The sequence below is a fragment of the Athalia rosae genome, chromosome 7 (genome assembly GCF_917208135.1).
Source record: "Athalia rosae chromosome 7, iyAthRosa1.1, whole genome shotgun sequence".
NCBI lineage: Eukaryota > Metazoa > Arthropoda > Insecta > Hymenoptera > Athaliidae > Athalia > Athalia rosae.
Genome location: NC_064032.1, coordinates 15797840 through 15812713, shown reverse-complemented (window position 1 = coordinate 15812713; position 14874 = coordinate 15797840). Strand labels below are relative to the sequence as shown.

At 35.9% G+C, this 14874-nt stretch overlaps 4 protein-coding genes across 13 annotated transcripts; 2 read left to right on the top strand and 2 right to left on the bottom strand.

Annotated features, from left to right (window-relative positions):
- Nucleotides 1-157: 157 nt before the first annotated feature.
- On the top strand, nt 158-4941 carry LOC105683247 (SH3 domain-containing protein 19). Of its 5 annotated transcripts, XR_007279331.1 has the most exons (7): nt 158-299; nt 873-954; nt 1125-1251; nt 1332-2105; nt 2215-2478; nt 2721-2886; nt 2980-3121. XR_007279331.1 is itself a non-coding variant. In XM_012395707.3 (6 exons), exons 1-6 carry the CDS (start codon nt 278-280, stop codon nt 3103-3105), a joined length of 1395 nt encoding a protein of 464 aa, XP_012251130.1. In that variant the 5' UTR covers nt 158-277; the 3' UTR covers nt 3106-4941. The 5 variants fall into 5 exon arrangements, 4 of the variants coding, with proteins under 4 accessions (XP_012251130.1, XP_048514155.1, XP_012251131.1 ...); XM_012395707.3 differs by lacking the exon at nt 2721-2886 and having other exon boundaries at nt 2980-4941; XM_048658198.1 differs by having other exon boundaries at nt 2721-3117.
- Nucleotides 4942-5045: 104 nt separating this feature from the next.
- LOC105683250 (cysteine-rich hydrophobic domain-containing protein 2) lies at nt 5046-8711 on the bottom strand. The gene is made up of 4 exons (XM_012395715.3): nt 8316-8711; nt 7457-7667; nt 7258-7374; nt 5046-7169 (listed from the first exon to the last, which is right to left on the bottom strand). The coding sequence occupies exons 1-4, from the start codon at nt 8432-8434 to the stop codon at nt 7119-7121; spliced, it is 498 nt and encodes a 165-aa protein (XP_012251138.1). The 5' UTR covers nt 8435-8711; the 3' UTR covers nt 5046-7118.
- A 332-nt stretch (nt 8712-9043) lies between these two features.
- Nucleotides 9044-11172, top strand: LOC105683251 (short coiled-coil protein B). 2 transcript variants are annotated; one of them, XM_012395716.4, is made up of 4 exons: nt 9044-9478; nt 9575-9694; nt 9943-10056; nt 10214-11172. In XM_012395716.4, exons 1-4 carry the CDS (start codon nt 9400-9402, stop codon nt 10354-10356), a joined length of 456 nt encoding a protein of 151 aa, XP_012251139.1. In that variant the 5' UTR covers nt 9044-9399; the 3' UTR covers nt 10357-11172. The 2 variants fall into 2 exon arrangements, with proteins under 2 accessions (XP_012251139.1, XP_012251140.1); XM_012395717.4 differs by having other exon boundaries at nt 9051-9478; nt 9970-10056.
- LOC105683245 (amino acid transporter AVT1B) lies at nt 10870-14675 on the bottom strand. Of its 5 annotated transcripts, none has more exons than XM_048658179.1 (9): nt 14245-14657; nt 14049-14169; nt 13874-13986; nt 13663-13795; nt 13459-13614; nt 13262-13371; nt 12956-13162; nt 12467-12897; nt 10870-12368 (listed from the first exon to the last, which is right to left on the bottom strand). In XM_048658179.1, exons 1-9 carry the CDS (start codon nt 14378-14380, stop codon nt 11862-11864), a joined length of 1914 nt encoding a protein of 637 aa, XP_048514136.1. In that variant the 5' UTR covers nt 14381-14657; the 3' UTR covers nt 10870-11861. The 5 variants fall into 5 exon arrangements, with proteins under 5 accessions (XP_048514136.1, XP_048514137.1, XP_048514139.1 ...); XM_048658180.1 differs by having other exon boundaries at nt 13459-13593; nt 14245-14655; XM_048658182.1 differs by having other exon boundaries at nt 12078-12388; nt 14245-14675.
- Between the last annotated feature and the right edge of the window lie 199 nt (nt 14676-14874).

The following is a 14874-nucleotide window of genomic DNA, read 5'->3' as shown; positions in this document are numbered from 1 at the left end:
CTCTTCCCATATCCTACCGTGGTCGCAACGAACTGCGTCGGTTCAAAATTTAAAATAAAGTTGCTTGTTGCGACAACAAAGCGCAGTGTCGACGGATGCAAGGTTAGCCAGATGGCTTTTTCGCTGACGTTTTGCGCTTCCTAGTTCCTGGTTTATGATTCGCTTGACGTCCGTATACATACATGAATTCGTACTACCTTACATGACACACGATCATCATCATCATCATCATCAACACCACACAATCTCGTCGCATCACGCATGAAAGAAAAGAGAAATGGCCGCCAACGTGAGATCAGGTGAGAGCTTGGATGATTTAAATTCATCCCGTTTTTTATTATTGTTAAACAACAATCTGGTATTATCGAAAATTAACAATCGCCAGGTTAATTGAATTTACTTAGGCATTGCAATCACGACTTGCGAATTTTTATGCACAAGCAATGAGGTTAGTAAGGTGCAAAATGGGATAGTTTCTTCGTTGTAAATACCCGTTGAACGGTTCCATTCCTCTTGGTTTATTTGGTTTAATTTGTGTCAGCCCGTGCAACGTACCTCAAGGCCATTGATAACGGACATTACTTGACGATTACAAATGGGCGGTTCAGAATTATCCACCATCAAGTATCGGGTTATTATCAGATGTCTGTTCTGTACATGAAATGTGAAGTTTCACAACAAAAACGAACCACCGATGATTTGTAATTGTCGGTACTGCTAAATCCTCTCTCTTCTAGAATGTCTCTTCTAGCATGCGTATCAGCATGTAATTTGTTTACTCGTCAGACAAATTTTCAATACCTGCATTTTGAAAAATCTACCACCTGCTAGACGATTGTATTTAAAATTCGATTTTTCTTTGCTTAATGCAGATATGAGAATTCCGACACGAGCAGCTCCTAGACCTCCGGCTAGTAATTTGGCTTCTTCCACAAATGGGATGTGGGGAAGCAGGTATGATTACATCTCAACATTTAAAAAACCAATTTGACATATGGCAATGAAGTCTATTGCTTATCTTCAATCTCCTTTAGAAAAAACCCGGTTTTTCCTAATTAATTTTACTTCAATATGAAAGCCTACAGATGAATTTTACTTATGAAAATTTAACTCTGTTTGAGTAGCCAATACCTTAATGGATCATTCAGCACACAACCTCCGCAGAAAAAAAAGCCGCCACCTCGTCCGCCACCTCCAAAATTTACAAACCATCAACATCGTTATGAGAGAGATGAAAAGCCAAAGAAAACGGTATGAATTACATCCAAGACATATGTGGTACTCATTTGTGTTGTTCTCACTGTATGAATGTAATATATTTAACATTTCAGGCAAGACCGACAGAGTTGATAACAAACATATTTGGTCGCAAAGCGAACAAGCAGGTGGCATCAGCTTCTTATACAAATCGTAATTCAGGAAGTATAGCATTAGAATCATCATCTGCAGCTAGTGGAAAAATTTCTCTAATAGATCTGAGTCCACCAGGTTCCCCGACGTTCACAACTCGATCGAGTAGCGACGGAGTCAGTGTAGACAGTTTTGGGAGTGACGGAAACTCGAACCGCTCCGTATTCACAAGCAGTGGTAATACCTCGCAAACAGAAAGTGGCTTTGAGGACGATTTCGACTTTTTTGGTGGCTTATCTAGTCAACAACTGCCACCTAACGACCCTTGGAACCTCTGTTCCATCCAAGACCCTTTTTCCCCTCAGCCTACGCCAAGTGTTAAAAAATCCGGAAAAACTGTAGGGAATTCTGATTTCTATGCCTTCAATAATCACTACCTCACAGAATCCCAAGTACCTATTAGTCCTGCAAATTCTAATACTGGGACTATAATGCCGACAATTATCAGAGCAAAACCAGCCAAGCCACCAGCACCTAAGCTCATGCAATCTAGTTTGGCACCAATTGTAACACAATTTAATGTTAAACCTGTGCCGGTGAAACGAACCGCAGTGCCTTATAGTGAGCCCGTAACGTTGAATGTCAACGATGCTTGGAACAATGAAGTTACGGATGAACCTTCTCCGCCAATGCCATCGATACCACCTCCCGCACCACCTCCACAATATTTGGCAGAAGCGAATGGGGCAGTTGGAGTGAGTGTAATCTTTTCAGTTATTTATAATACTGCTTTGCCAGTTTTCAGTTTTGGCACGAACAGTCTATTTATGAATATCTCTCATGTATAATTTTCTGATTTTTAAGGATTCTTTCCAAGAGTCATATGGAATAGCGCTCTATGATTTCTCAGCGTCGCAGCCCAATGATCTTTCTTTAAAAGAAGGTGACTTTGTGGTCTTATTAAAAGCCATCAATGAAGATTGGTTGGAGGGACGAGTCGGTACACGCCAAGGAATATTTCCAGCCAATTTTATCGATGTAAAAGTGCCTCTGCCCGGTCTATCTACAAATGTGGTCAACGCTTTATACACCTTTAACGGAGAAACGTGGGAGGATTTATCATTTCGCGTGAGTTTTATAAAGCAATTTTATTATAAATAATATCTCAAAGATCCTGAATGAGTCCATGAAAATTTTGAAAGCCCTGTTAAAAAAAATTCAATAATTTATGGTAAATCACTGGCTGAATTCTATGAGATTAGTCAAATAGGATATACGTGTTTGTTACAAATTAAATCGAATGCCAGAAGGCTTGTTTTATCAGTAAACGGAAACATAATGTCATCTAATACAGATAAGACATGATTTAGGATTGTTTTTCGCTTCTGGACGAGCCTGTCAGATATGAGAGAGCATAGATCAATAATCGATACTAAACCTGACGTACATTGGATTAAAGTTGTATTGCATTATAATCACCAACTGGTATTGTCTGAGGGATGATCTAGTGCAGAGGGACGAAAACTCTAAAAGCGTGTAAAAAAAAAAGAATCCTTTTAAATTTTACAAGAATGACATGCTTCTGAACTTTGATTTGAGATAGTCACAGACAATGTTGAAATTTTACAGGAAGGTGCAAAAATAAAGGTTTTTTCCAAGTTATCGGATGACTGGTTGTACGGAGAATGTGATGGAAGAAAGGGACAATTTCCTACAAATTATGTGGACAGAGTGCCTTCTATGCTGTCACGATAATGATCATTAATCAATTCATAACATCCTCACAATATTATTATTTGAAATTATATCTCATTGCTTGATGTAAACATCATTTTCTAATGTTCGGCGTTAAGAAATATTATGTTTTTTTGAGGGTATTAAAATCAAGCCAGACATTCCCATTCTTCTTCAAAAAATATTTAGAGAGTGAAAAGGTGCACTTAATTCGATTTCGCGGGTTGAAGTCGCTAAACATGTCTTTAGTATCGAAATAGGGTAACAATCGGACAGTTTTCCAGAATCATAGAATTTTGTTTTTCGATAGAAATTAATCCTCATCATTAAAAAAGCGGTAATTTTTAATCCTGTTGACATTAATTAGCGAAGGGCAGTCTAGGGGTGAAACTGAAAAATGCAATATTTCTCGACATTCCCAAATTGTGATCAATTAAATCATGATTTTGTCAAGGAGAAAAAAATACTAATATTTTTTAATGATCTCTTGGAAAACTATTCAATTGTTTGTTACCGTTTTATAGTTTATCTAACGTAAAAGCTTTAATTAGTTCATAACACGATAAATCAACAAACCTAAAATACTTATGTTACTAAATTCGAGAATAATAAATAGATTGAGGTTGATTCGGTGCATACTACGTTGCGCTGATCGAACGAACGAACATAACTCGCCTCGAATCAAATCCTTTTAATCCTGAATACGCGCCGAAGACTAGCAGTAATGGCACATGAATTATTTTGGTTGATATTTTCTTTCTTTTTTCAACGAATTTTGAATCTCTCAGTAAAGCATGCCAATTTGAGCTGAAATGATACAACTACGCTACAGGGAGTAAAAAGTATTTCTAAATCTAATACTCCAAGAAAAAAAAGTATTTAAAAAGTGAAAATTCAGAAAGTCGTAGCTGGTAAGACGTTTCATTCATTTTTCTCCAAATCCATTTTCTTATCTTCAAACCATATTCTGTTTACTTTCATCACTTCACAAAGTTAATTTTTACTTTCTTTTGTAATTATAATTAGTAACGACTTGTGTATTTCCTCTAAAAAAAACTACATCACATGCAAACCTTATTAGGCTAGTTATCTTGCTAATTATTGTATAACGATAGGTAATTATTTTCTGATGATTATAACAAAATTGTAATTTATGAGGTTTTAGTTTAATTTAATTTTAGTTCTAAAAAATGAGAAAAAAAAATTCTTTACTAATTGTAATACCGACGGATCAGTTGGTAATCGTTAGAAAAAAATATATATATTTTTTTTTTTGTACATAACTTTGTGAACTTATAAAGTTGTCACCTAGCCATACAACTCTAATTATATTTGAATTGTAATATTTAATTGTACAGTTATTTTATTTGAATAATATTGAATAGTTTTTGAAATTTTTTAATACGCCTAATCTTTCTAAAATAGAAGAAACTAATTTTAATGATAATATTTTCATACACTAGGTAGAACTGTAATGCGGTTAAACGCGACGTATCGAATGAATCCAATTCACTATAAATCTGATATTCTAACTAATAAAATAATCGGTGGGTAGAATTGAGATCATCGTGGCGAATGAAAATTTTCAATCGCATTCATTCTGTACCAGTAACTGATGCATGACCATATCAAACACGCGCTGTTGGGAGTTTGAATCAATGAAAGAAATGGGACGGTCAAAATAGTAACGACAAAAAATGTCGGAGCAATCGAAGGTACATTATTCAATTCACTGTGTAATTTAAGTATAACATTAATCTAATAGCACATGTCAAACAATTCATGATGTGATATCTTCCTGCCTCAATGTACATTTATATACCGACGTGAAAATAACAAATACACTATACCACTTGAGCATTATTATTCTTTTCACCAATTAAATTTCAAACTTTTCGTTTGTACAGCGATCTAACTTAGAAATGGGACATTGAAATAAGGTCAAAGAAGGTGATCGGCGATTGTCGTTGAAGATTTTTTATTCTTCTTTAAAATTTTCTGCCAGGATAAAAGGCCTGACATGTGCTTGTAAGCGGATCGGTGATATGCTAACAGTTTAATATATTCGTCATAATTTTCTTTTTCAGTTGCAGCCAATCAATATTCTGCGACAGCCTTCCAAATATTATGATTACTGAAGATAGATATTATGACTAATATTCTGTCTTTCCCTACACTTATTTATATCGCAGCACTTTTATACTATTTACAGAACAAAAATTTACAGTATAGGTAAAAAACGTGCGCTAGTTTTTGACTATTAATAATTCGGTTCGATTCACATTAATATTTTCAGTACACGGCTATCCAATTAATTCGTGTTGTTTAATTTTTTTTATTCTTTGACGTTTACCTACCACAACCCGTCAAATACATCCAACAGACAGAAATAAATAGGCTTTCTAGGTATTTACATGTACGCTGGTGCTGTAAAGAAATTTATTTTAATGGCAAGTGGTAATTTCCAGCTTAAAGGTGGGTAACTGGTTTTTCATTTATCTGATATTTGTTCTTATTACTTTTTTACATGACAGCTATCAAAAATATGTGAATAATTATTTACAGGTATTACGCAAAGGATGAACCTGAAAGGCCCATATTTTATTCCATTCTTAGTTCAAGTTATCATTTCCACGTTGAACATAAAAAGCTTCATGTCTATATAATAAATGTTATGGAAATTTATTAAATATTTTGATTCTTATGTACTGGCCAATGAATGTTTTTATACACAAAAACTTTCCGGCAACAATTCTGTGGCGAGTTAAAAATCTAAATGGACATGGTGCAACGAATGACTTTCATATTATTTTTGCCAAAATATTCAATCGCAAATATCGACGCTGATATGCGATGATCGAAATGACACGTTGATTAATTAGTGGAATAGATGTATAGCTGATTAAATAACTGATTGACTAGCCGGTAGTAGGCAATGAAAGTCCGCGGTTGGTTATAAAAGTTTATGATTGTGTGATGATGCTCCAAAAATTGTTATTACACACATAATTAACGCATGTTCTACCTAATGTAATAATTAATTTCATATGCAAAGGCAACAAAGGTAAAGCTTCGAATTACTCACGAAATTTAAATTCGATATTAAATTATTATTATTGTTGTTTTTGTTGTTGTTGTTGTTATTAGTATTACGATTATGATTAATGTTATGATTATTGTTACTCTTACGCAGAGCCTCGACTCGGGCTGGGGGAACAAAGACTACTTACCCGATTATTCAGATATTGTTATAAATGCCTACACGTGCATGTGTAATTTGTAAAATTTTCATAAGGAAACTATTCTAATGTTTCATGTTATAAATCATGAAATAAAAATTTCAAACAGTGAAAACGATCATCTAATTACCCACGTTACTTTGAACCGTGAATAAATCAGCCTACGAGACAACATCTTTGAATAAAAACAATATATAATTTTCAAAAACTCCATCAGACACCTTGAAAATGTTATTCACCCTTATGGCGTGTTCGTTGTACCGAATGAAATTCATCACTGATCAAATGCTTCGATCCCTAATACTTCTCTACTTTTTTTTTTGGTTTTTTCGTTAGATCTGACCATAGATATATAGTTCAATATATCTACGGTCTGACGAATATCTCCTAATTGTGGTGAATAAGATAGTATAAACTTCAACATTTGATAAGACTCATCACCATACATTTTGAGATATCCGATCTGGATTCAGTTCAACTTGCACGACACTACCTATAGTAATGATTTTCACTTATTTATCTTGGATGTTCACCTACTTAACGAATTATAAATCACTAGCTAATTACAATTTCTATACGCTCTTGTACTGTGTTTACATCTATCTTTGTATTTACAAAAATATGCATCTTGCATGTGATAATTGTATCACATAACGCTCAGCCAGGTAGATTTAAATCCTACTAGATTTTTCCAAAAACTTAATTCTGCATGACTAACCTTTCTACATATAATAGTATGACCCACTCATTTTTTTTTCATTCTTGTTGAGAGATTAATCGTCTGATCACACTTTTTTAGTCAGGCCTGTATATCTGTATCTTGGGTACAAATTCAACCAAGAGAACCTGAAAATTGGCAATTCCGACTTTATAAATGGTATTTTCCTAGGTAGAAAAACCTGTCGGTCGGAAGACATCAACATTATCAACTCACATATTCCATCATCGACGAACTATCGCATCTTTGTTTGGTCAGTCGCCAATGCAATCCCAATTTATGATATAGTCTGCTATTCTCCCATTCCAATAATTTATTCAGAGAATGCTGAGTCTGTAAAATATTGATCCATGAATTATAATACCATAGTAGCACTGATTATTTGCAGTATCCAATATCCGATGAGCTTTCTTACCCTTTTACTAAGGCAAACAACAGGCCATAACGAACACCCCAAAGTACAACAGCAACAAACGCAGCCGCAAAATAGCCACTTGACATTAACCGGTAATGTTTTCTTTAGTACACTGTTTACTCTCATTACAGTTGCCTTAAATTCCTCCGGAGCAACGCGAGATACGAGTCCGTTTGGAAATTCTGCTTCGAATCTATTGCTTAATCCAAACCTGCAGACAATTAGGGTTTCCATTAGCAGAACAATTTATTTGTTAGACATCAAAAGCACATTAGACACTTGAAGCCCTTTGTCTTTTTAATTACAGTTTGTAATCAAATTTTGCTGTGAAGATTGATCTTTGTAACTACTTTATGATTCTATAAAAGGCAAAATTTGAATAACTAATTTGGCATTAAGTTTGCATTAGTTTAACCTATGAGATGAGAAAAAAAATACTTTGCATGTAAAACTTGAATGGAGGTTGAATAATAAATATATAAGTCATGCGTGGTATAAGATCTGGTGATGATTTGTAAAACCAACAATAAGACTGTCATCGTAGTTGATAACAAAAGAATCAGAATTAGAATCTAACAATGTAAACAATCAACAGCGGATAAATAGTTATTCATTTATATGGTACAGTGTACACGTTTTTTGAAACAAGATTTTTCGTCGTTACAAGACCAGCATTCTGGCATCTGGATTGATTCATGCGTATAAAACAAGGACGTATCCTTTGTTTCTAGTTGGAGGTCAGGTCCAATCCATATTAGGAAAGTTCATGGACCGTAAAAAAAAAAAACGCTCAAGCGTGAGATTCATTAACAAGTGATAAAAGATTGACAAGAATAGAGGGTTAGAATTCTGCCCTTACACAGTCATGTTACCAGCCCCTCGAATAACGATGGGATCCGGCACGAGAGTAACGTAATGTTCTTCAAAGATCTGCTCATGTTCTTCTTCCTCTTCATAAATAGCGTCGAAATCTGCCATTATACTGCTAAACTAGAGCGACAATTATGACGACAATTACTTCCTCATCTATTTCCCAAAAAATTGATCACTTCACAATCGATTTTCACCACGCTATTGTGTTATCACCTATCAATATCCTCACAACTTTCTTCATACGACATCATATCTTCGTGCTCTTCTGAGTTTAAAATCAAAAAGCCAAAACACATCCGCAACACAACACGCACTGCAGGTACTCGATTGCAGCTCATCAATTTTTCACCTTCACTAATTTCCACTACCACTCAACGCAGGCATTGTTACCAATACAAACGGTAGCGATGTTCTTCTCGGAATATCATTCGAATTTTGTTTCGAATTTGAAGTACAAGAAATTAAAAACCATAAAGAAAATCGTAAACGTGAATCGGTGATCGAGTGAGGTAATTCTTCTTTTGTTCCTCGAGTGAATTAAATTGCGGATTTGTTGTAAAGATAAAGTTTTAGTGATGGCGGCACTGTTTAAAAAACAGACGTTATTTGCTGTTGTTTGTGGTGTTTTGCCGCCGAGTGGCGATGCCGTCGATTATCTGCCTTCTCACTTGTTTCCATGTATCAAAAGAAGAATGGTTTCATTTCCATGACTCATAAGATCTGCACTAGTTCGCATCGCGTCTGGCTGTGGCCAATTTTCTGTCTGAAATGGTGAACTTTCAAGTTTGACGTGCCGAGTCGATTGGACGTGAACTTCATATTTAATTAATGATACCTTGGGGGAAATAGGCAGCGTATATGTTGTTAGTAATTTAATTACGTTCGATCTTGGTGATTACGATCAATGATATAAGTCAACGCGGTTTGGTTGTCGTTCAAGTTTTACACCAAGTATAATCGATAAATACGGGTCAAGAAATTGACAACTTTGTGAGCGGATTTGACGTATTACCGGAAAGCTCATCCTGTACCTCATTTTTCATTTCGTATTACAATCTGACGATACCGGAATGTCGACATCAATGATTTCTGGTGCTAAACTGCAGGATGACATGAACAGCATACCATTGGCAGATGATGACCCCCAGGGTATGGCAAACAATTGACCCACTTTCAAATATCAACTCCGCGTTTTTCCCCCTTGATCAATTAGATCTCACTGAATGATTTCTGGATGAATTTTAGTCATCATTCCTGAGGAAGAATTACCTGACAACATGTCTCACCTATCTGATGTACTTGTACACGGCCGTAGCATGGATTCCATACCCTCAACATTTACCAATGGCAGCAGCAGTCCCAATAGTGAGTCGTCGATTCTAAGTTCTTAGAAGTGCAATTCAGGGCTCCACTAGAAACTCGATAGGATCCCGTCCCTTCCTACCAATATCGATTTGAAAATATAAATATTAGAATTATCCACTCGTTCCCTAATTCCAGCAAATTGAATCCATTCAATCAGCGCCATAAATAAGATATCCTAAAATTCAAGGCCCTCCATTACCTTACAGATAGCCTCTTGTATTTTATATTCAAGTTTTTTACTCTGCCAGCTTTATCATTCCATAACTATCGCTTAGGCCTGGATCCCGACATAAGCCCTGATGAACAAGAAGAAAAAGCCAGATTGATCGCACAGGTTTTGGAGTTGCAGAATACTCTAGATGGTTCGTAAATTTGAATAATAAATCACCATTGAGTAACAACTCAGTTCCGTATTAGTTCAATGCCTGAAATACAAAAGCATTAGTAAATCACAAGGATAAATATGACCTATGATCCATGCGATATTAGAATTAAGATTTTTGCTACCTGTTTTTTCAGATCTATCGCAAAGAGTAGACAGCGTTAAGGAAGAGAATTTAAAATTGCGAAGCGAAAATCAAGTCCTTGGACAATATATTGAAAATTTGATGTCAGCTTCGAGCGTATTTCAATCGACAAGCCCTAAATCGAAAAAGAAGTGAAATCATTATTATGAATTATTCTATTGATAAAAAGAATGTTAATGCTATATTCGCTCCATTGGGCCAGTATTTTCGATTAATTTATGGTTTCGATCAAATTTTTGGTGGAATGGAGGTATGTATGTATATACTATGAAACAATCCTTTTGTAGTCATTGACTTTCTAAATTTTATCAAAAGGTTTACCAGTTGACCATTGCTAATAAAATAATACATTCCTCCGAGTTTCAAACTCAGATTGTAATTTATTGATATAACTTATGAAAATCATTTTTAGCGAGGTTTTTTTTCTCTGTCTAGTGTACCGATTATGGTATAAAAAGTTTTTCGTGCAATAAAATGTCCTGATAAATTCGAGAAAGCCAAATATATCATAAATCAATAACAATCATAATCATAACAATATTAATAATAATAATGAAATGACATACCTGGTTAGTTTCTAAATACACATACATACCTACACATATATAATACTTTCATCTGCACTGAAGAGAAACTTTTTAGATTACCTATGAAGCTTTGAGCTTGAATAGTAACTCGCTTAACAGCAACATTAATTACAAAGTTGAAAGAGTTCAATTCACAGTTTATACATTTTTTACCACAGTGTGCTTGAAGGCTTGTCTATATATAGTTATTGAATAGCATGATATTATATGAAGATACACATTAATGATCAAATTATTGCTTCAATTTAATTGTAAAAAAATTAGTTCTTAATATTTTTTGTAAATCATTCATTTGGTGTTATATTTACGTCTATCTTTTAAGACAAATGAAAAATTAAATATATATGTATATGTATATAAACAATTTTCGCTCTCTTTATTTATTATTTAGCTGAACTGAGTGTTACTAATGATGATGGTTCAGAGCAGACGAATTGACAATTTGTTTCAAGTTTCTTATGTCAGACATAATATGGATATGATTTCATTTATTAGCACATTAACTTTCTCGTCAGATATTGTTATTCACTCTGATGAGATTGAATAACCAGAAGGTGTATGGACGGTCTTTTGAACCATGAAAATTTTCGTCACTCAGTTCAGAGCTGTTCTACTTATTATAGTACGAGTATTTTAATGACCAAAAAACTAAAAAAGCCAAACAAAATTGTGTAGCAATTTTCAATTGAATGAAATTAATGATTCCAGTTGAAGCTTTACTTGGCGAAATTCATAGTGGAAGACTGGAATGCTATTTATGTAGATGTACAGAAAATAAAAATCAATTATAAATACCTTATGATTACTCTGATTAATAATGACGTATTACGGCATGGCTAAAGTTAGGAATCTATTTCACGAGCAGGATGTGTGATGGAAGAGTTTTTTAATTTATTTCAATACATATAACTAGACAAGGGAGCATCTTCACCATAACCATGAGCCTCTAGAAATTAAAGTCAGTCACAAATCATGAATTTCATGATCGTACAAGCTGCTTATGAAATTGAAATAAGTGAGTAAATTTTTCATTATGGTTACAAGAAAAATAGACTAAATAACATCGATGCAGCAATCTGTACTAGATATATAACAATATGTTGACATCGCTATTCTGCGGAAAATGAGACTCATTTGCACAAGCAAAATGCACAATGTCCGAAATGTATTCTGTTTAACAGAGATGTGTTGTAATGGAGAAATAAATTTTATGTGATGAAAGATTCTCTGACGATTATCATTATTTTGTGATATCTGATACAACGGAGAAATTGTTATACATTGACAAACCATCATTGCCTTGATTACTATTACTGTATAGATACTGTCAAACGTGATATGCTTATGGGCTCGTCGTTTTCCATGAAAATGATTTAAAAGACATAAGTAACTCATACCCATTATCCTCAGTGAAAATCTAGGCCTTTGGCAGCTGCAGAGACGTTCACTATACATGGTGGTGTGAACTCTACGAACCTGATTGTGTTCTTTATATTTATGTACGTCGCTAATATGGTTAACATCACACCCAACGTTACCACGGTATAACCTAACCAGTCGCTAAAAGTATGGAATCCATTCTGATCAAAAAAAACACCATGATCGAGAGTACGTGTTGAACTATTACCTTTTGGATGTCTCATAGCAGGTTTACTTACATCAAGATGAACTAGCTGTGGCTCAAAATGCTCAGCATCTTCTACCTCTTCATCCGTTTGATCACTGTAATCCCCATTTTCATAATAAACGTAAGAATGACGACTGGTCAAATCAGACTTATAATCGACCATGAATCCATAATGAATCGATTGCGAGTGAACCCTGGGGTCGGTGATCGCGTGTTTAGTTGAGCCTGCGGCTCCTCGTTTTTCAGAAGCTGGAAGAACGTTAGGCGTCCTGTTGCGCAGAGCAGCCGCCTGAAGCTTCTTTACTCTTGAATACATCAGAGGTGGCAAAATGAAGACTAGTGGACCCGTCAGGGAGCCTCCGATCAGGGCCATCACAATGTCGAAACGTGGAACCGACTCTCCAAGGGCCACAGCAAGAAAAACTAGAGCTGACCTTGTCACGCAACGCTTCCAACCGAATGCTATAAATTAACGTTATCGAATCAATACCTATAGTAATACCCACATTCTTCAACGTACATCTCTGCACACGGAGTTTGTCCTCTATATGTTGAAAAAGTGCGGAGTGTCCAACGGCACTGGATAAACATAGTTGCAGAGCGGCGAATAGGATAGCGGCTCGAGTGACATACCCTCCAGGTACAAGTTGTAGGACATTCGCTGTTGTATTATCACCATATTTCCATGCTGCTAGGCCCGTGGAAACAGCAAACAAAGTTCCGGTGACTAGAAATTGTTCATGATTTCAAGCGATAGAAACATCCAGATTAGGTATCTTTCATAGTTCAGAAATATGGTACGTTGAGTTCATGTCGCTGGACTTACAAATGAATGAGGTGATTACTGCCTTGTTCACTTCCTTTGGGTTTTGCATGTCAACTTGAATGGTCATTAGGGTTGGATGTACGTCGAATTGGAATGCAAGAATCGCATAACTGTGAAGGAAATTAATATAACGCAAAGGAAACATAAAAAACAGATGATGAACTGGTTGTTATGGATTATTATAAACTAAAACTGACCCGGAAATAAATCGCTCCCAAGGTGGCCAGAAAGGAACAGGCTTTGCACGAGTGATTATTCCATCTGCAGCAATGCACCACCAGGTCAAAACTGCAGTGAGGAGGACAACTCCAGCAGAGCACATCGCCAACCACCTATACAGAAATATTACAAATCTGAGTTTAGTTTTTTCTAACTTCTGGTGGGTAATAATGAGTGCTCACTTCATGTCGCGGGGACTTCCAAGCCACATAATTGGACACAGCAAGATTCCTACAATGAGGAGCCAGTAGCAAAACGAAAGGTTAAATTCTTCGTCAGAGACCTTAAGCCCAAACAGCTGTAGATTTTGGGATGCTGAAAAAATTAGGCCGATAATTATTTTACATTCAACTATAGGTGCAGCAGTTTTCTGATTGTTGAATTTTCTTTTACCAACTAAAAGGCTGGGTATCCCACCGCCAAAGACCGTCAGGTTCAGCAACACGGTAACACAGTTACGAGCCAAAGGACCCAGAGTCAATTCAGTCACCGCAGCCAATGGGTATCTAAGGAGAAAGATTTGATTGATCCTAGTAATAATCATAAGTAGTTGAGGCAAGGACATTACCGATTTTTCCGCGCTATCTGCGGGTCCAAAGTCGTTGCAATGATCCAGGCCTTGCCGAGGAGTCCTGCGGTATATATCTGCAGACTGAATACTAGCACAACCAACGGTATGCCCAACCATCCTGAAAAAAATTTACTGTCTTAGATTTGAAATCCGACTTTACTTGCAAGGAATATAAAAGATTTTCATGGCTCACCGCATTGTATGATGGCTCTGGGCAAAGCGATGATGGGAAATACGCCAAAGATGTCTATGATACAGAGGGTAGCGAAAAATGCAGACAAACCAGATTTGGCTTGTTTGTAAAGAAGTGATATCCGCTCCCTATCCATTCTCTAATGGAGTGAAATTGCACTCTACACGAACGTGTGTAAAATAATCGAAGAAGTGACTGACTAAGAACAAGAACAAGAGCAAAAGTAACGCTTCCTGTGCCTACAGACGACACTCGACCGGTTTCTCCGTTCTCGTGGTATCGTTAAAAACGAAACTTGATACACGCTGAACGTACACATATAAATTATCCTCGATGGGACGATCGATCTAGAAGTATAACACATGCAAGTGAATGATGAGTATATTTTTATTTCAACTATGTTTCTATCCACCAATTGAGTACCACCGTATAGCAGTCGAAGTAAACCCGAAGAAGACCTACAAGCTCAGGTAAGAGTATACGCTATGTTTTAGCCGTACATCACGGTTGCGAGCTCTTCCTTGTCATAATTTTTCGGTCTGGCAATCTCCTTCAATAACTCCATATCATAAGTTCGTCGAAAAAAAATTTTTCTTCAGGAAAATCTAGGCGTGCCCATACCGCGCTTAT

What these genes read in the sequence shown, in the direction of transcription:
- LOC105683251 (XM_012395716.4), top strand. Translation starts at nt 9,400, where the DNA reads ATGTCGACATCAATGATTTCTGGTGCTAAACTGCAGGATGACATGAAC. An exon ending in GGCAGATGATGACCCCCAGG is followed by an intron (nt 9,479 to 9,574) that starts GTATGGCAAACA and finishes GATGAATTTTAG; the next exon opens with TCATCATTCCTGAGGAAGAA. An exon ending in TGGCAGCAGCAGTCCCAATA is followed by an intron (nt 9,695 to 9,942) that starts GTGAGTCGTCGA and finishes TTACTCTGCCAG; the next exon opens with CTTTATCATTCCATAACTAT.
- LOC105683245 (XM_048658179.1), bottom strand. Translation starts at nt 14,380, where the DNA reads ATGGATAGGGAGCGGATATCACTTCTTTACAAACAAGCCAAATCTGGT. An exon ending in CAGATAGCGCGGAAAAATCG is followed by an intron (nt 13,987 to 14,048) that starts GTAATGTCCTTG and finishes CTTTCTCCTTAG; the next exon opens with ATACCCATTGGCTGCGGTGA. An exon ending in AGTAATCACCTCATTCATTT is followed by an intron (nt 13,163 to 13,261) that starts GTAAGTCCAGCG and finishes AACAATTTCTAG; the next exon opens with TCACCGGAACTTTGTTTGCT.
- LOC105683250 (XM_012395715.3), bottom strand. Translation starts at nt 8,434, where the DNA reads ATGGCAGATTTCGACGCTATTTATGAAGAGGAAGAAGAACATGAGCAG. An exon ending in GGGGCTGGTAACATGACTGT is followed by an intron (nt 7,668 to 8,315) that starts GTAAGGGCAGAA and finishes AATTGTCTGCAG; the next exon opens with GTTTGGATTAAGCAATAGAT. An exon ending in TTGTTTGCCTTAGTAAAAGG is followed by an intron (nt 7,375 to 7,456) that starts GTAAGAAAGCTC and finishes AATATTTTACAG; the next exon opens with ACTCAGCATTCTCTGAATAA.
- LOC105683247 (XM_012395707.3), top strand. Translation starts at nt 278, where the DNA reads ATGGCCGCCAACGTGAGATCAG. An exon ending in GGCCGCCAACGTGAGATCAG is followed by an intron (nt 300 to 872) that starts GTGAGAGCTTGG and finishes TGCTTAATGCAG; the next exon opens with ATATGAGAATTCCGACACGA. An exon ending in ATGAAAAGCCAAAGAAAACG is followed by an intron (nt 1,252 to 1,331) that starts GTATGAATTACA and finishes TTAACATTTCAG; the next exon opens with GCAAGACCGACAGAGTTGAT.